The sequence below is a fragment of the Cercospora beticola genome, chromosome 3 (assembly GCF_033473495.1).
Source record: "Cercospora beticola chromosome 3, complete sequence".
Taxonomy (NCBI): Eukaryota; Fungi; Ascomycota; class Dothideomycetes; order Mycosphaerellales; family Mycosphaerellaceae; genus Cercospora; species Cercospora beticola.
Window position 1 is genome coordinate 617,827 of NC_088937.1, and position 18,127 is coordinate 635,953.

Below are 18,127 nucleotides of genomic sequence, written 5' to 3' on the forward strand. Positions count from 1 at the left end.
ACGAGGTCCTTGCTTTTCTGTTTCTGCTCGGGCTTTTTGTTCTGGTAGGTGATCTTCTGTTCCTTGGAACTTCGTCCTGTGTCGTGTTGGAGCACAGCATTGAGCTTCGCTGTCCGGATTCATTCACTGCGGTGTCCAGTAGGAACGCGAACAGCTATCTAGCCGGTTACGAAAGCTGAACAGCTACCTACCATGCCTTCCACACTCAAGCTCGCGGCCGTTACCCTGGCCGTTGGACTGGCAGCCGCTGCTCCCGCGCCAGCAAAGAGACAGGACGACGGATCGTGGAGTCCTGGCAAGTACGAAGGAGCAGGAACACCATATGATGATGGGAAGTGGTCTCCAGGCAAATACCCAGGTGGTGGCAGCAATGGCGGAGGAGGCAGCCAGCAGCCAGTGTCGCCTCAGCCATACCGCGGCCATGCGAAAGGACAACCAGAGAAGAGCTTGAATGTCCAGCTTGGACCGAGGCCATGGTACCTCGTGGATAACATGGACGATGGTCCATTGAAGGAGAAGCTGGAGAGCTGCTCTGAGGGCCCTTTCCAGACCAGCAGTTTCTCCATCTCGCATCGTGGAGCTGCATTGCAATTCCCAGAGCACTCGAGAGAAGGCTATGAAGCTGCAGCACGAATGGGAGCAGGTGAGCAACAATTCCTGAAGCCAATGATCAAAGAATTGCAAGACTGACATCCTCCAGGCATCATCGAATGCGACGTAAGCTTCACCTCCGACCGGGAACTCGTCTGCCGCCACTCCAACTGCGACCTCCACTACACAACCAACATCCTCGCAATTCCCGAGTTGGCAGCAAAATGCTCCGAACCTTTCGTCCCCTTCAACCCCGAAACAGGCGACCTCGCCACAGCAAAATGCTGCACATCCGACATCACCCTCGCCGAATACAAAACCCTCTGCGCCGAAATGGAATCCGGAACCTTCAACGCCCTGAACACATCCCAATACAACGGCCGCTTAGGCCAAACCCCCGACTGGCGCACAAACCTCTACGCCGCAGATTGTGCCGAACCCGTCTCCCTCAAAGAACAAATCGCTTTAGTCGACAGCTACGGCCTAAATTTCACAGCCGAAGCCAAAACTCCTGAGATTGACATGCCATTCGAAGGAAACTACACCCAAGAAAACTTCGTCCAACAAATCGTCGATACATTCGATGAAGCTAACATCGACCCCTCACGTGTCTGGTTACAATCTTTCCTCCCGGCGGATATTTTCTACTGGATCGATAATACCCCCGCATATGGCGAACAAGCCGTCTACCTCGACGAACGCGCAGATTTGAACGCTACAGGTTACGAGGAAGCAGTTGCTTCTCTTCCAGGTCTTGCAGAACGTGGAGTCAAGATCATCGCGCCGAGTATTTGGCAATTGATTACTGCGGATAATGAGACACAGTCAATAATTCCTTCGACGTATGCTACTGCGGCGAAGGATGCGGGGTTGGAGATTATTACGTGGAGTTTTGAGAGGAGTGGACCACTGGAGGAAGGTGGAGGATATTATTACTCTTCTGTGAACAACTTGATTAACAATGATGGAGATCAATTCGAAGTGATCGACGTCATCGCCCAACAGGTCGGTGCTACGAAGATTTTTAGTGATTGGCCGGGGACGAGTACTTATTATGCGAATTGCTTTGGGTTGGAGTAGAAGAATATCCAAGCAGGAAGATGGAGAGCATAGATGACAATGATCTGAAATGATGTCAACAAGAAGTAAACAGAGATGATGTGAAGTAAGCAATGTACAGAAAAGGATATATGACCAGAACGCAACAGCCAATCGATTTGCTCGAATTTCAGGAAAATGAATGTCGCCCACTCCTCCTACAGGCAAGCCACACCAGGGGGTATCTCTCAATTGCACTTCGATCCTCCAGATTGCATTCCGCCAATATTAGGAAGTCGCCCACCTTTATTCGATGCAATGATAATACATGTTGTCCAAAGTCGCGTTGAAGACGCCAAGAACAGCATATGCTTGCTTCGTCCCGTCCAGTATCGATGACATGCAAGGCCGTTTCGAATAATTGATGCGCCGAGTAAGAATGTTGGTCGTGACGGGCATGATCAGTCGTGGGTTGTCGAGAAAGCCGCTTGAGTTGACAAATGAGGAACATCACTTCCTCCCCTCAAACAGCTTCCTTGCCACCTGTTGTGCAGTCTCCACATCGTACGAACGACACTTCATGACTGTGTCGAATGCCGAGCTGTCCGGCCACCAATTTCCCTCAGAGTTGCCGCACTGGATCAAGGTGACAGGATGCTTGAGTGGTCTCCCACCCAGGCTTTCCTTCAACGCCGCATTGGCGTTCTCCGCAAACTCGATCTGATCGCCAAGACTTTCGGTCTTGTTGGATACTGGCTCAGATATAACAACCACGACGGCATCGGCTTGGCTGAGGAATGCATCGTGGGTGTCTGTGAAGCCAATCTTGGGATGATATGGCACATGGCGAATACGCTTGTGGTGTCGACTGAGAGCGCGGCCTAGGGTTTCGAACGGATCGGTGTTGTTGCCAGATGAAGTCTTGCTGGGGAATGCCTTGGCAGCAATGACAGGCGTGAAGAGCACAATGGTGCTCGAGCTGGTCAGGGCACTCAAACCTTGAGCTGAAGAACGAGTCATTGTGCACAGCTCTGTGGGCGTGGCCTCGTTGATGACTGACGATATAGGGATCTGGGATGTTGTGGTCTTGGGAAAGGTAGGAGGAATGTTGTCTAGCCAATGTCTCACTGCCCGTTGTTTGGTGTCAGGAGAGTTTGTGGATGATGAAGCTTGCATTGTGGGAGAGGGAAGTGGCGAGGCATATGTATGTTGGTTTGCCTCGCCAATGCGGACGTTGGAGGCGGGGATTAATATCGACAAGCCGATTCCTGCGCAATCATGAGCACTACTCGACGTCTCCCACAGCCGGCAGTATGCGCTGAGTCTTGGGTGACACTGGAGACGTGTGTAGTCCTGTTTTGGTCTTGTGCAGGGCTGGTCAACGGGCTAGTAGGCGGGAGGGCAGGATTGTCCGAAGTGTCGAATGGCATCAACGACCAGTGAGGACTGGCAGCAGGTGGAGGCTGCAATGGATCCCGGTCGCGATAGCGTTCAGCGTCGTAGTTGTGGTGACACAATTGTGCCCGTGGTGGGCTCGGTTAACAATAGCAATGAATGAGAGAAATGGTCGAATTGAAGAGACATGGTTGGGCGCACAGCAGCAAAGTGACACAATTATATTGGCTGAGGGCGGATCGCAGCGTGACAGGCAAGGGTGGGCTATGCGTCGAGGTGCATCAGGCAGACGCAGTATTTGAGTGTCGACGGGGGGCGTGCTGTGCGCATTCCGCCGCGTGCCCCGGCCGTGGTGGTGTTGCACAGCGGAGAAGTTGGTTCAGCAATGGAAGCTCGGGCGGAGCGGCAAGCCGGCGGCGATGGCAGGAATTGGACGGTGCCGGTCGTCGATGATTGTCGACAGCAGCAGCAGCAGCGGGCATCCGTGTGGCTCGAGCAGAAGTCTGGCTGCAGCTCGTGCCGGCAGTTGCGGCCATGTCCGTAAACGAGCGGCAGGAGGCATCGTTCCATTTGTACGAGAAGGCACCTGTCTGTCAGTCTGCTGCTGGTTTGCCTGTCAGCGGACGGCCGTGGCTTGGCCATCAGCACCATCGCATTCGTGCGACAGTGACGGGGTGCATAGCGGATCTCAATTGCAGGCAGCTTGCCGACGACGACCACTGGGAGTAGAGGTTGCCCGTTACACCGCAGTCGGCTCGCGCGTCATTCTCGCAAAGAACGACAGCTCTGTGCGGTGCCCCTGGGTTGCGCCGCGCGCACGCTCGAGGGCTGAGCCGTAGGCGACCGGTGACCAGCAGACATGGATGGGCCACGCGACCGGCGCTGAATGCGGCCACTCGCCCGTCGCCTGAGCATCGCCGTCGCCTTGTTCGGTGGTCATGTCAAGGAGTGAGGTCGACAATCGGGGAAAAGGCCACTGCTAAAAACAGGAGTCATCTCCATCCCGCCTTCCTGATTGGACAGAGCGCGTCGATTGCACAACCGCTGAGACACTTCGTCTGGCCGGCAGGCACGCTCGTGGCACAGCCAGCACAGCACACTCTCACCTCGCAACGCACCTCCCTCTCCGTCGAAAGCCGCTCTTCCCTCTGCAATCTGCACCAGAAGGCGCAAGCTCCACTCTCGCGCAGAGGACATGGGCAAGCGCAGCTTCGAAGAAGCCTCCATCCTTTCTACGGGCGTACAGAATTACGAAGCTCGCTTTGGCAAACGACTCCGCGGCAACGACTTCGGAGACACTCCGCCGACCTCCCACTGGCGCTGTAATCTGGTAAGGTGCCGCCTCCGGGGGGAGTTCGAGAATGCGACGCTGCGGACCTTAATTGTCATTGACGCAACCTCCAGACGGCCCTCTCGCAGCGCCAGAACCTCTACTTCATCGCATACAGTACCGACATCTACGTCTACGTGCCACAGTATCCTACCCAAGCATTGCCGCAGAAGCCTGCACTGATCGTACCCTCGCAGCCATCCAGTCCGGGGCTGCGAGGCACCGTCGACCTCCGACAACCGCACTCGATCAACTACCTCGTCGTACAGCGTCTCGGCAACGAGGAGGTCGTCGCTGCTGTGCGCGACGATGGCGACGTCAATGCGTTCCTTGTCCGACACATCATATCTGCCATCGAGAGACGCGCGGTAGCCGACAGCAAGATTGGTCCTATCGCCGATGAGATCAAGCCCTTCTTTCACAGCAATGTCGGATTGAGTGCATGGGGTCTGGCCATTCATTCGCAGGCGAGAATCATCGCCGTGAGCGCCAATACGCACAACATCACCATCTTCAAGTTCGGCTTGGCACGCGAGACTGACGACGAAGACACAGCTTCCGATGACGACGGCCCGCATGTCACAGAGGACAGAGACGATGTGACTGTAGAAATCATTAATGGCTCTACCAATATCCCTCACGTTGCATTCTGCAACACGGGAGACGACCCTACAGCACGATGGCTGCTAACAACAGATATCGGTGGCAACTGTCGCTCATTGGATTTGCATCTTATGCAACCCGATCAGACGTTCCGTTTTTCATCCCTCTCGAGTTACCTGTCCCACGATCGTTTGAACAGTGGTTGGGGAATCAGCTTCCTGGACAAGAGGTCTTTCATACCCGAGGATAGCGTAGATGCAGCGCTTGGCCTTGAGGACGGCGACCGATTACCGGGCGTGCAGAGCAACCCGGGCATCTGGGACATTGGCCAGACAGTTTCATATGTTCCGCGCTCCGCGGACAAGTTCTCTGCGAGCAGGAGGAACGCTCGCCAAGACGGCGGAAGACGTGCCACATCCAGTGCGACACTGGATAATACGTCGCATTCTGCACGGCAACCTGCGAGCTCACCCTTGCCTTCGGACGAGGATGCAAGTATGGTCATGGAGAGCGATGAAACTGACGAGGAGCTCGAAGACGACTCGGATTCTGGTGAATCCGCGTACATGGCGGACGCTTATTCTGATGACGAAGGCACAGAAGACTCGCTATCGTTTCGGAGCTTGTACGATGGTCGCAGAATCCACGGCAACGAACCTCGAACAGCATATACGGAAAAGAGCATTTGTAACGGCCTGCCATGTCCCATCTTGCATTGCAGCGTACGCAGTGTGTACCTTTTGCAACCACAGCCAAAGAAAAAGTCAAACGGAGCACTCGAAACGCCCATGGTCGGCTTTACCGATGCACTGCACCAATTTGTGCAGGGTGAGCATGGCTGGTTGAATGCGTTTGAGCGGCTGAACTTGCATTGCTACATTCCAGCCATTGGTGTAGTCGTCCTGGCCTCGCAAAAGGGTCGAGCCATGGTCCTATCGCTGACTAAGGTTTCCAAACGTGCGCAGTATCCTGAAGAGATGAAGAATGGCCACGTTGAAAAGAAGACAAATTATGCCATGCGCATTGAGCATATCTTGCCGTTTGATTCGCAGGAGGAGGCACTCGAACGCCCCTTTCAGCCACTGCATGGCATTGCGGCCTCGCCCATTCAGCAGGGCACCGCGCGGTTGCTGGACGACCAAAGACGATGGCGGCTCATGCTGATGTATGCTGATCATTCAATTCTCAGTTACGAGATCAGCAGACGAGCCTCGCGAGACTCCGCAGTCGATGTTGGAAGCGTAGTTGTATGAGAGCGACAGAATTGCTCTAGTGGATCATTGGCTCAGCAGTCCAACATGCTGTAAGATATGCATGAATCGAATTAATATCGTGTCCTGGATGCCCACGCTCGTCTTCGTGCCGTGCTTTTCATTTTGCGTCCGCTCTTCAAATAGTATGTGCAACACATTATGCATGCTCTTCGGTCCCAACTCCTCGCTCAGAACGCGATCAACAAAAAAGACTCCCCCACCTCTTGCCATTACCACTGCCTCCCCATCAATTCAATTTCCCTCCACCACCTGCTGCGCCGCATTCCTCGCCCCCTCCGCTACCACCGCAGCCGCACTACTGCTTTCCGCTGCTGCTGAAACCACCTCACTCGCCTTCTCCACCACTTTCTCCACTCCTGCTGAACCCGTTCTGTTAAAAGCGGTTTGATACGCCGTTTGCGCCCATTCACTCGCTGTTCCGTAGACTCGCTCTGCTACACCGTTTGCGCCTCCGGCCAAGGTGTTGTTGACATTATCCCCCGCGAAGTAGTAGTATGTTCGTCGAGACATGGTGAGAATGTGGTTGGGGAGGTAGATTACGGAGGCGATGAGGAAGAGGGAGAATGTTAGGAAGAGGATGGAGTCTACGAGCGTCAGCGAGTTGACTCTCGTTAGGCGGAGCTACGCAATTTCACGGAGTGGGGGAGGTTGGAGGGATGTTTGGGGGACTTACTAAAGACGAATTTCTCCGTCGGCGTTAACATGTATAAGGAGAAAGTGACTTCGTATTGGTAGTTTTTCTTTTGGAGCCATTTGACGAAGCCGGTGGGTTGGAAGAGGAGGAAGCTGAGGAGGAGGGCGATTACAGAAAGGAGGAGAGTTGTTTGCGTTGTGGGGTTGGTGAGGTCGAGCATTGTTGCAGTTGCGGTTTTGTATGTACGCGTGAGGATGGGAACGGACGAGGTTAAGATGGATGCGCCGGGTGTCGAGGACTCTCGTGAAATCGGGCGTATGCGGATGCGTGGATGTCGTATGAGAAGTTCTGGTCGGAAGTTCGAGGTGTGCTGTCGACGCGATGCGCAGGAGTGACACGCGCGCGTGTGCTGGAGAAAGTTGAAGTCAATTGCGATGTGATGCGATTCGAGAGAGAAGGGAAGGGGTCTCGTCTCGATGGTTCTCTCGTCGTGTTCGGAGATTGGACTGTTCCGTCTTCCGATTTGCTGATCTCCTCCAAACACCTCATCAACACTTTTGCGACTGATCACTGTTGCCTGATTTTGCAGTCTCATGTGCAAGACATTCACATGGCATTGGCAATCGAGTCGTTGTGCCTTATCGACATAATCAATTTCTCATCGAGATCATGTTGTTGATCAGTGACGAGTTCGAATGTCTTTCATGCTGCAAATGCATGTACGACTCTATTGACATTCGACAATAGTTACAGGCACCCAGTGCATACTCCTTCTCGCCATGCTCTACCGTCCGCCAACCATTCCCCTCCCAGAATTGTACCACCTCACGAGGTCGCTGGTACGCTGCCCCAATCTAGATGTATTCAGCCGCACCAGCAGGACCGCCCTCATATCGCTCCTTCTCCTGCTTCAGCTTGAACGTGGTGCCCACGCAGTCAGTCCTGCTCGACCGGCTCTGCGCGAAAAGCTGCCACGCCTCCTCACCCTCCACCGGACATGACAACCACTCCTTGCCCTCGAATGTCAGGACCTCGCCGTTGCCATTCGAGAAGCCCACTATCACACCGTCCTTGGGAAGATCTCGATACCACGCAAAGCCCAGCGCGCCATCCACGGCCACATAGACATACTGCCCATTATCGGTGGAATCGAGTTTGAAGGTGCCATCAGCAGGGACGTAGAGGAAGAGGGTTGTCTTGTTGTTCTCGTCATTGGACTTGCAAACGACGGATGCGGGATCCCGTAGCGGCGGCCCGCAATAGGTTTTTGCGGGTTTGCCGAGCCAGAAGCGTTTGTCAGAGGCGTTGATGATGCCGTCTTTCACGGTGACGCCCGAGGCATCCTGGCCAATTCCACTGTAGCGGATGGGTAAGTTTGTGGCTGCTTGAGCGGCGGCGTTTGCGGCCAGGGCGGCGACGATGAAGGACTTCATTGTGGTGTTGATGGACTCGGAAGGATGCGTGGGGACTGCTGTGGACGTACAGGCGTCCTCTCGAATGTGCTGCGGCCTATATATGCACTATATCGTCGCCACTAGACGTCTGTGCCTATTTGAATAGGAGCAGGTCTCGGACGAACACCGGATCCTGGACCTTATACTTCGGATGGACCGGGATGCTTGTCTATACGTGTGTATAATTAGCCATCTGAATGCTAACTTCAGCAAGCGGGATAGGGCTGTTCTCTTCAAGGGCTTATGCGGCATGGTGCGAAGCGCTCGTGATGTCCTACACGCCACGCTTTGTGCGAGTATCATACCGCATTCCTCCCTGTGCTTTACATAGGACGCAGTGCACATCGTAGCCGTGCGTGGGTGAGACACGTGCAGGTAGTAGTTTGTTTGTTTGGGAGAGGTGAGGTTGTGGATATTTGTCGTGGTGAAGAAGAGAAGATTAAACGCTGTTCGGGTACGGAGAAGGATTGATCAATCTGAAGGAAGAATTTCCATGATGAGAATCAGGACTTTAGGATCAGCGATATGAGCCTTGACAAGTGAGAACGGCGGTCGAAGCACTAGACTTCGACATCATGGCCATCTTCCTTTCTGACCTGAGATTCCATTCCGACAATGTGTCGAGCAAACTCGAGCTGGAGTTTAGGTTGCAATGCTTCACTTCAACCGTGTCCTTGCTTTTGCGAGAAGTCCCATAGAATCGATGGCACAATCACTTCTGGGACCGGCATCACTTGGAGCCAAATCTAGCCAGTTTCCTTGATCCTCTCACATTCCACGAAATCATTTTCATCGGCTGCGCCTTGTCTCACAAGGAAGTCTATAATTTGTTGGACACCCTCCATCATGCCATGTCTCCGCATAGCGTATTCGCGATGCTGATGATCGCTATATCTCCAGTTCACATCATGCAATCCAATTGCCAACCTTGCGAGACGACGCTTCGCTATCGCCAATGCAGTTTTTCCTCTTCCAGTCTTCGTGTTCAAGTCAGCTCCCCTCTCAGCCAATGCTTCCAAGAACTTTGCAGCACCGAATAGAGCTGCACTATGGACAGCGGTACGACCCTCCTCATCTTTGCAATTGATAACGGCACCGGCACGCAGCAGGATGTCCACAGACAATTGCCATTTCTTTTTTGACCTTGGTGACGCATCGCGCGCCATGCTTTGCAGAGCACATTGTATTTTCAATCCAAGGTGATCAGCATCGTATGCAAGCAGTTGCTGTGCCACGCTGATCCTGGCATCCCTTACGGCCATCATAAACGGGGTGTAGCCAAGCCCGTTGCGGGCTGCTACTTTGGCGCCAGAGTCTACCAGCAGCTCAACGCAGTCTACATGTGATTCACTCAAACGATGCAGCGCACTGCATCCTTGATGATCGACTTCTGCTGGGTCGGCTCCCTTTGAGATCAAGTAGCGCATCATGCCAGAGGTCGTGCTCAACTTGGCGTTTTTCGCAACATGGTGAAGGACAAGGTGCAGGTCAGCTGCGTGTTCGACCAGGCATCTGACAACGTTGAAGTGACCTTCATCTATGGCTGCCTTCAGCGCTGCCACTGAGGGTGAATCTTGCCAATGTCGTTCGACGTCATCTAGAGCTTTGTCGTTATCTTCAGGTACTTCGAAGCGTGGGACTTCAATATCGTCGCGAGCCCCAGAGGCGTACAGAAGACCGGCTTCAGCGTCGTACCGGAACTCTCTAGCTGCAGCGCGCTGTTCAGTGATGGCGTCGGCTTCAATAATGAATGCTCGTTTCGGACGCAGAACTACTCGTTCGTTGTCGGCTTCTGCATCGAGTAGTACTTTGACAATCGTGTCGAGGCCTTCAGAAGCAGCGTATTCCAAGACAGATCTTCCATCACGGCGAGGATGATTGATATCAGCTCCTGCGTCAAGCAGAGTGACAACCATTTCAAAGTTCTGGTTGCGCATCGCAAGGTCCAATGCCCTGCCAAGGGATCTAGTACCAGAAAGGGAATCCAGGTATGCACCGTCGCTACATAATATTCGTGCAAGCCGAGAGAGATTGTGCGCTGCTGCCTGCTGAATGCCAGTCTGTCCATCCCAGATTTGCTGTGCCTTCTTGGTGGAGCCCAATAAGCGTACCTCTTTCTCGAATTGCTCATCGGCCTCGTGTTCACTATGAAAATGCCAAAGGTCTCTCGCATATTCGAAGAGCGGAAATTGCGAATTGGTGACAGTACTCTCAGTATGCTTTTGCACTTCCGAGCTATACCAGTCCAAGTACGTGAGGCAACTGTCAGCCACGAATGAATGTGCCTCTTGTTCGACAATTTGGAAGAACGCGGCGCGCGGCCGACGTAATGATGGTCGAGCCGATTAAAGGTATTCTTGCACAGAAAAGTGAGCTAGCGTAAGCTCAATGTCCGCCAGAGTGCTGTATCGTACAACCAGACTTCCTAGCAGATCGACGATATCTTCCGGATCGGCTCTGTCTTCTATGTTCACCGTCTCGAGCTCCGGATCGATGATACATGTCTCCGCAATTTCACGTAAGCTCATGCCCTCTCCTTTCACCACGAGCCATTGGAGGATTATTCTCGCCTCGCGACGATCCATATCATCGATCTGAGCAAGCATGCGGTCATAAGTCTCATCCAAGGTACTGGGTAGTGTACCGAGAGCCTGTTCCACCTTTTGAGGAGTGCTCATCTTGATCTTCTTTAGTTCTTCGAGTTGGCAGAAGGCCCATCTGAACCTGCAAGTCGTATTAGTTGCCATTTCGAGAGCTTCTCCAGCCCATCATGCCGTCCAAGCTGACGAACAATGCTGAGAAAGAATTGCGATCTGAGCAACGACGTGCACCTCTCTAGTACCCTGCACACCAATTGCATGGGAAAAATCTGGTTTAGACATCGATACGTCTGTTGACGACTAACGGCGAAGGTACGCATGGAAGCTGAAAGATAAGAAAGTCTTTGAGTTCTCATGAGCGGCCCAGAGGCGTCCTGGTGCCCGTGAAAGCGCCGCACTGGGTGGGGTCTGGGAACTTACATGCCGTCAGCCTTTTCGGCTAGCTTGGTCCTGACGAGCGACTTGCTCTTTTCGCTGAATCGTTGGAGTCTCGTGTCTTTCTCGATCTCACCCGCGACGTAGCGTTCGATGTCATAGTTCGTCTGGCGAGCATCGATGGCGATCTCTTCTGCCTGGATCTTGCCATGAACGGCACGCCGGATCGCTAATTCGTCTCGACTTGTCATGAAAAGCTTCATTGTCTTTGTCTTCGCCGCGAGGCGTTCCAAGGTCTCCAACAGTTGGCGTTGAGCATCAAATGCGGCGGGACACTCGTCTAAGCCATCCAAGATAATGAAGGTACTCGACGTCGCGTTCACCTGGTCAAGAAAGATTTCCTGTAGTGGCGCATTCAAGGGCGTGCCATGTTTGTGAATTTCGTAGGCTGCTTCAAGGACAGCCAGACCAGACGGCTTACGAGCCAGCTGTGCAATCAAAGCGAGCAGCATCTCATCCACTGACTGTTTTTTCTAATTGGCGAAAGAGAAGAAAAACACTGCGAATCCGATGGTAGCTGCATGCTCACAGCTCGTGCGCAAGTCGTCGATGGCTGTCGAACACAGAATTGATTTTCCGCAGCCAGCCTTGCCATGGAGCCAGAGATGAGGTGTCGGGCCACTTTTCCAGGACGAATAGTTCGGACTAGTGAGCAGCCAGTTGCCCGTACCAGACTGATGTTTGTTCCGGGCTGCCTTGAATTCGAGCCACGGATCCAAGTTTGGATCGGGTGTTAGCCATGCGAGGATCTCGTTAAGCCTTCTTTTATCTTTTACCTTGAGCAAAGCTGTTACGCCATCTGCTGTGGAGTCGGCAGTGACCGACATCTGCTTCACTGAAGCACCAAGCCGATTTACATCGTTCGCCGTAACCTTCGACTGGAGCGAGACCTGGCTCAGCGTGGTAGAGATACCATCGATACTCAGCTTCATATCACTGAGTTGGCCCTGTATCACGGCCGTAATGTCGATCTGAGTCCCTTGAAGCGCCAGCGATAGTTGATCCCGAACATCCTCGTCAAGTTCTCGCAGTTTCGCAAGCGTGCTCGCCTTCAGTGGATACATCGCTCTTCGGAACTGAGCCCAAGCTCTTTCAGCTCGTCCTGAAGGTGCGTTGATTGGTCTCAGCTCCACAAGAAGCTGTTGTAGCTCAAGTAGACTCGTCTCACATGGTTGAAGAGCCTCTTTTGCATGTTGCAGCTGTTTCCTGTCGTAGCTGATCTTGTCGAGTGATACTCGTAAGCGTGCAAAGATCTTTGCTAACTCAGCAATCTGGCGGTAGGTGTCTTCAATGTCCTTGTCGTAAGATCGCCATTTGCTGTAGTATTTGAGTATTCCTTCGCAAAGCTGTATTCCTAGAGACGCCACGCCCACGGCCGTGCCGGGGTCCATGGTCGTTGATCTCCGTCCTTGCTGTTCACATGAGATTCTTCTATGCGTCTAGGTTCGGTGCAGGAAATCAAAGGATGCAATGAAGCCGCGAAAGATGCCACCTTCCAAACTATAGTCACTGCACTGCCTTCCTCTGAGGTGGGGCTCGGAGCAGACAAGGCTGAGCCGCCACTCGCGAAGCCACTGTCGTGCTGCGACGTCTTTAAGGTTTCGGATATGCCCGAAGTCGTTGGAGGAGCACAACCTGCAGCAGTCTGCTCAACGAGCTCCAGCTTGGGCGTAATGTCCTTGACAGCACGCAAATGCGCTTGATTTGTGATATCGACACCTACTTGGAACAAGTATCTTCCGAGCTCGCTCTCGGTATCTCAAAGCACACGGTCAATCGACATTTCTGTCAATTCGCGGGTTCATCCAGCGTGTGTAGAGAAACAGTCTGTCGATTTGCTCCAAAGGCTCTCCGTACGTGTGGACATTGCCGGCGAGCGTAAGGCGCGAATTCGTCAAGTCTCTTGTCGCATAGTCTGGCTCGAGCTTTGGGCAACAGCGGGCATAGCTGCGTGTCGTCGACTGTAGTTCTACAGCTCTCGAGTGTGTTAGAGTCATCTCAATCATTGCCGAGAGGCTCTCCTCTAAACACTTCAGCTTGCCTTGCCTTGCTGACGCGTTTCTTGTGACTTTTACTCTCCATGTGTGCCTTCCTCTGTGCCGGCGTAACAGAAGTAACATCGCAGACCGCACAGTACTCCTTACCCCATGCCTCTGGTGCAGCCGCGAGGTCATCTCTCTTAGGTTGAAGTTGCTCAGTGGCAACCGCAGACAATGAGGAAGGAGCAGGCATGTCCTCTGCTCCTAGAAACTGTCCAGTGATTTGCACTGCAGGACTCGCAACAGTCTCGTCAAATTTCGCCACCTCAGAGCCATCGAGTAGGTAGAGACTATGTGATGCTTTGGCTTCCGCTAAGGCATTAACGAGTTTGACGCGAATCCAGCGAATTTGTCGCTTTGCATACTGCCGAGTTGAGGCTTTGGTAGCCTCCAGAGCCGTCAATCTGAGCTTTTCGAGTTCGCGACCGTCGGCGAATCCTGTTCGCAATGCACGAGCATATTCGCGGAACTCTTTGTAGCCAATACTTACCCAGATGCCTTTGCCATCATCTACCGGAGTGCCGGCTTCTATTTGTTCGTCATGGGACGCATCGAGCGTTTGAACTTCGTCCAGAAGGCCATTGGCAAGCATTTTATCAACGCGCCTGTCCAGTCTCTCTCGTAGTGTGTCATTCTCTGCATGCACCCAAAACAGTAGTGCTGGAAAGCGCATCCGAGGATCGTCCGCTTCCTTCTCGGCAGCCTCTGCTTTCCGTGCTCGCTGCTCAGCGTATATGTCGGAGGCTCTCTTACCAGTCTGCAGATAGATCTCAAGACTGCGCTGTATCTTCCGTCTGTCATTCGGATGCCATCGATCAGCCATGACGGGATCGACTCTCTTCAGCTCTTCCAATAGCACATCCGTGGACTCTTTCAAGATTGGCCATTTGTCCGATGTATCTGCCACGAACTCGCGCTGCTCTCGGTCCTCATCTGCTTCTGCCAACCGGTCATGGAACAGTAGACTCTGCGTGTAATAGTGCGTCCCGCCCACCAGAATCGGCAATCGTCCTCGTGAACGTATCTCTTCAATGACTTTGAGCGCATGCTGCACAAATGTACCTACCACCCACGTCTGTTCGTGCAATCCTATACACCCGAGCAGATGGTGCGGTATGCCCTGCTGCTCTTCCGTGGTGACCTTATTCGTAATGATCGGCAGTCCGGCATACAGCTGCATCGCATCGCCATTGATGATCTCGCCATTGTATCGCTTCGCAAGCTCGACGGCCAGCTGCTTGCTGTGATTAGTTCTCGGTCAGTAGCGAGTCCTGCTGCCACGGACCACCTACTTGTGATTTCCCGGTGCCTGTCGCGCCGATGACAGCGATCAGCGGATTCCTAGGCGGCGAGCGTGTCATTTTTGACAGCGACCTGATTATGCCACGAGTGAGCATCCGGTTAATCTGCCCATGACTGGGTTGAGTAGGTGCGGCCGCTCGGGGTTGTAGTTGTAAGGCGTGATCTGGAAATTGTCGACCACGCTAGCGCCGAAATTCGGCTCATGACACTTCGACTTCATGGCTGGGCATAAATTCGTCACCACCCTGGAACAAAGATAAAGAGAAGCCCAGATTCCTTGAACTCTATTGTTCTTCTATCAAGTCTCTCTTCGAGCAGATCAACATCAAGAACTGCAAGAATGCCAGCACAAAAGCCTCCGACCATCACGGTAACTTTCAACAACACATTGGAACACTACGATCGTTGGACTAATGTACACGGTTCAGGTCAACAACTTATCCTATGCCTTCCCAGATGGAAGCTCTGGTCTCCAAGATGTCACACTTGACCTCCCAGCCGGCGCTCGCTGTCTGCTCATCGGCGGTACGCTTCAACTTCTGCGTAAAGCAACCCCATTTGTTTACATGGAATGCTAAATCCCACAGAGCAAACGGCGCGGGCAAGACTACGCTTCTCCGTCTCCTGAGCGGTAAGCGCATGGCACCTCCAGACACGGTCTACGTTGCAGACATCGATCCATTCGCCACTGGTCTCGAAGGCGTGACGTATCTCGGTCTGGAGTGGGTCCTCAATCCTATTGTTCGCAGCGATATTGCTGTGCCAGAACTACTGAAGAGTGTTGGAGGAGATCACTATCCTGAGCGACGTGATGAATTGGTCAGAATTCTGGACGTGGATCTTTCGTGGCATCTTCACGCTGTCTCGGATGGTGAGAGACGTCGTGTGCAACTGTGCATGGGACTACTGCGTCCTTGGACCGTTCTTTTGCTGGACGAGATCACTGTTGACTTGGATCTGCTTTCTCGACACAACTTTCTGCAATTCCTCAAGCAGGAGACGGAGAGTAGACAATGCACGATTGTGTATGCAACACACATCCTGGATAATTTGGCCAAGTGGCCCACGCATCTGGTTCACATGAGCTTGGGCAAGGTGAAGAAGTGGGGTGAGCTGGACACCTTCGAGGTGCCGAAAACGGATGGTGGAGAAGAGGGTAACAGTCGGCTAGGCCAGCTGGTCATGGGTTGGCTGAGGGAGGACCTGCAGGAGCGAGGGCCGAGAAATGCTCCGCGGTCTGATGGTAAGACATATCAGAGTTTCGAAGGCAAGGGAGGATATGGGCAGGAGACGTACAAAGAGGACAAGGACTGAGATCGCGGACGCCATTCGTCTCACCCTTTTCGCTTTATGAATTATTAGCATGCAGTTCAACACGGAGGAGTTCGAGCAGTATACATGAGCGTTCAACAGGGAAGAAACATCAAGAAATATGCTTAGATTATAGCCAATGGCAAATGACAGAAAACAGAGGGCTGCCTCCAATAGTTTTGCTCCATTCATCGATGCAAGGAGATCTGGCACTGCCCTTAAGCTTCTTGTTGCCAAGACACGGCAGCAGCGGGGAATACAATGCGCATGGCCCGCCAGAGCGCGAAGCTTACGAATCAGTTTTGATATGTGATATGATCAGTAAACTGGATGTAGAACGCCAACTTTTCATTCGACGCGGTGGCGGTGTTGGTGGCGGTGATGATGATGCTCGTGCACAGGTGAACAGGTGGCAGCATTGCCGCTTTTGTCAGCAGCGCAAGTTTGGACCCTGGAAATGGAGCTTGGGCTATTGAAATCGACCTTCTGACGCCCGCCTCTCTGCTTCTCCCACTCCAATCCAAACACGAGAATCGACCACAATGCCTCGATTCGCACAGATTTTCACCGCGGCGCTGGCCGCCGTGAGCACCGTCTCCGCAGGCGCTGTTATCGATCTGACGCCCAAGAACTTCGACAAGGAAATCCTCAAGTCGGGCAAGCCAGCACTCGTCGAGTTCTTTGCGCCATGGTGCGGTCACTGCAAGAGTCTTGCGCCTGTCTACGAGGAATTGGCTGCCAGCTTCGAGGGAGCCAAGGACAAGGTCATTATTGCGAAGGTTGACGCCGATGAGCACAAAGAGCTGGGCAAGAAGTACGAGATTCAGGGCTTCCCTACATTGAAATGGTTCGATGGAACGGGCAAGTCGAAGCCTGAGGACTACAAGAGTGGCCGTGATTTGGACAGCCTTACTGCATTCATCACTGAGAAGACCGGAGCCAAGCCAAAGAAGTCGAAGACTGCGGCTAGCCAGGTGGAATACCTTACCGACTCCTCGTTTGAGGACAAGATTGGCAAGGACCAGGAAGCCATTGTCGCCTTCACTGCTCCATGGTGCGGACGTGAGTAGCAACTTTGCACGATACAATTGAATATTACTAACAAATGACAGACTGCAAGACCCTCGCTCCTACCTGGGAGAAGGTCGCAGCTGACTTCGCTAGCGAGGACAACGTTCTCGTTGGCAAGGTCGATTGCGAGGCACCAAACGCCAAGGCCACCGCTGAGAAGTACGGCGTCAAGTCATATCCAACCATTCTCTATTTCCCTAAGGGCTCCACCGAATCGCAGCCATACAGCGGTGGCCGCAGCGAGGAGGATCTGGTTTCGTTCTTGAACGAGAAAGCCGGCACTTTCCGCGCACCAGGTGGTACCCTCAACGCTCTTGCTGGGGTCATCCCATCTCTCGAATCCACTGTCGCCAGCCTCCAAACCGGTGGTGAGGCAGCATACAACGAGCTGGTCAAGCAGGCCGGCAAGCTCCAGGGCAAGTATGCCGAGTACTACGCCAAGGTGGCAAAGAAGCTCCAAGAGAACACCGAATACGCGCAGAAGGAATCGACGAGACTCACAAACCTCATCACCAAGGGCGGTCTCGCACCGGAGAAGTTGGACGATTTGACCAGCAGGAAGAACATTTTGAGCGTCTTCTTGGGCAAGACTGCCGAGGGCGCAGAGAGTGTCAAGGAGGCTGCTGAGAGCGCCAAGTCGGAGCTGTAGACGTGCAGACTGTATGACTTTGTGGTATGCGTACAACAACAGCAAAGTAGACTAGGTTGCTCACGCACACAGTCTCGTCTGTGATGCGAAGCAAATCTAGATATCATGACTTGAATGACAGCACATTCTTGATTTGGCAGGTCCCTCCACGAGACAGCCACAGTAGTTGAGTGGATTCGAAAGTTCTTTGCTCGACAACAGTCGCATACTTCCTGGCGGTTCGACGCGCGACCTGGAGGCCACCACGTACTGTAAAGTTCCAGTCGCTGCTGCTCTCGTAGAGTCATGACAAGCAATGAACACGTACAATTCGAAAAACGACCATCTTTCCGCCGACCCAAGGATACAAGCCGGAGGCGTGGGAAGCTTTGCGATCTGGGACGAAGCCGTAAATTGCTCCT

General features: G+C 53.2%; 11 protein-coding genes across 11 annotated transcripts; 4 read left to right on the forward strand and 7 right to left on the reverse strand.

The window, feature by feature from the left end:
- Positions 1-192: 192 nt before the first annotated feature.
- RHO25_004205 (uncharacterized protein) lies at positions 193-1,671 on the forward strand (the record flags this gene model as incomplete). Its single annotated transcript, XM_023595130.2, has 2 exons — positions 193-643; positions 701-1,671. 2 exons carry the CDS (start codon positions 193-195, stop codon positions 1,669-1,671), a joined length of 1,422 nt encoding a protein of 473 aa, XP_023457548.1.
- Positions 1,672-2,139: 468 nt separating this feature from the next.
- On the reverse strand, positions 2,140-2,805 carry RHO25_004206 (uncharacterized protein; the record flags this gene model as incomplete). The annotated part of the gene is made up of 1 exon (XM_023595131.2): positions 2,140-2,805. One exon carries the CDS (start codon positions 2,803-2,805, stop codon positions 2,140-2,142), a length of 666 nt encoding a protein of 221 aa, XP_023457541.1.
- A 1,414-nt stretch (positions 2,806-4,219) lies between these two features.
- Positions 4,220-6,210, forward strand: RHO25_004207 (uncharacterized protein; the record flags this gene model as incomplete). Its single annotated transcript, XM_023595132.2, has 2 exons — positions 4,220-4,354; positions 4,429-6,210. The coding sequence occupies 2 exons, from the start codon at positions 4,220-4,222 to the stop codon at positions 6,208-6,210; spliced, it is 1,917 nt and encodes a 638-aa protein (XP_023457542.1).
- A 252-nt stretch (positions 6,211-6,462) lies between these two features.
- Positions 6,463-7,085, reverse strand: RHO25_004208 (uncharacterized protein; the record flags this gene model as incomplete). Its single annotated transcript, XM_023595133.2, has 2 exons — positions 6,463-6,815; positions 6,905-7,085. 2 exons carry the CDS (start codon positions 7,083-7,085, stop codon positions 6,463-6,465), a joined length of 534 nt encoding a protein of 177 aa, XP_023457543.1.
- A 634-nt stretch (positions 7,086-7,719) lies between these two features.
- RHO25_004209 (uncharacterized protein) lies at positions 7,720-8,298 on the reverse strand (the record flags this gene model as incomplete). Its single annotated transcript, XM_023595134.2, has 1 exon — positions 7,720-8,298. One exon carries the CDS (start codon positions 8,296-8,298, stop codon positions 7,720-7,722), a length of 579 nt encoding a protein of 192 aa, XP_023457544.1.
- A 767-nt stretch (positions 8,299-9,065) lies between these two features.
- RHO25_004210 (uncharacterized protein) lies at positions 9,066-10,256 on the reverse strand (the record flags this gene model as incomplete). Its single annotated transcript, XM_023595135.2, has 1 exon — positions 9,066-10,256. The coding sequence occupies one exon, from the start codon at positions 10,254-10,256 to the stop codon at positions 9,066-9,068; it is 1,191 nt and encodes a 396-aa protein (XP_023457549.2).
- Positions 10,257-10,664: 408 nt separating this feature from the next.
- Positions 10,665-11,557, reverse strand: RHO25_004211 (uncharacterized protein; the record flags this gene model as incomplete). The annotated part of the gene is made up of 2 exons (XM_023595136.2): positions 10,665-11,043; positions 11,340-11,557. The coding sequence occupies 2 exons, from the start codon at positions 11,555-11,557 to the stop codon at positions 10,665-10,667; spliced, it is 597 nt and encodes a 198-aa protein (XP_023457550.2).
- Positions 11,558-11,827: 270 nt separating this feature from the next.
- On the reverse strand, positions 11,828-12,745 carry RHO25_004212 (uncharacterized protein; the record flags this gene model as incomplete). Its single annotated transcript, XM_065602532.1, has 1 exon — positions 11,828-12,745. One exon carries the CDS (start codon positions 12,743-12,745, stop codon positions 11,828-11,830), a length of 918 nt encoding a protein of 305 aa, XP_065458604.1.
- Positions 12,746-13,352: 607 nt separating this feature from the next.
- Positions 13,353-14,790, reverse strand: RHO25_004213 (uncharacterized protein; the record flags this gene model as incomplete). The annotated part of the gene is made up of 2 exons (XM_023595137.2): positions 13,353-14,627; positions 14,686-14,790. The coding sequence occupies 2 exons, from the start codon at positions 14,788-14,790 to the stop codon at positions 13,353-13,355; spliced, it is 1,380 nt and encodes a 459-aa protein (XP_023456778.1).
- Positions 14,791-15,035: 245 nt separating this feature from the next.
- RHO25_004214 (uncharacterized protein) lies at positions 15,036-16,009 on the forward strand (the record flags this gene model as incomplete). The annotated part of the gene is made up of 3 exons (XM_023595138.2): positions 15,036-15,065; positions 15,124-15,220; positions 15,285-16,009. 3 exons carry the CDS (start codon positions 15,036-15,038, stop codon positions 16,007-16,009), a joined length of 852 nt encoding a protein of 283 aa, XP_023456777.1.
- A 539-nt stretch (positions 16,010-16,548) lies between these two features.
- RHO25_004215 (uncharacterized protein) lies at positions 16,549-17,726 on the forward strand (the record flags this gene model as incomplete). The annotated part of the gene is made up of 2 exons (XM_023595139.2): positions 16,549-17,068; positions 17,119-17,726. The coding sequence occupies 2 exons, from the start codon at positions 16,549-16,551 to the stop codon at positions 17,724-17,726; spliced, it is 1,128 nt and encodes a 375-aa protein (XP_023456780.1).
- Between the last annotated feature and the right edge of the window lie 401 nt (positions 17,727-18,127).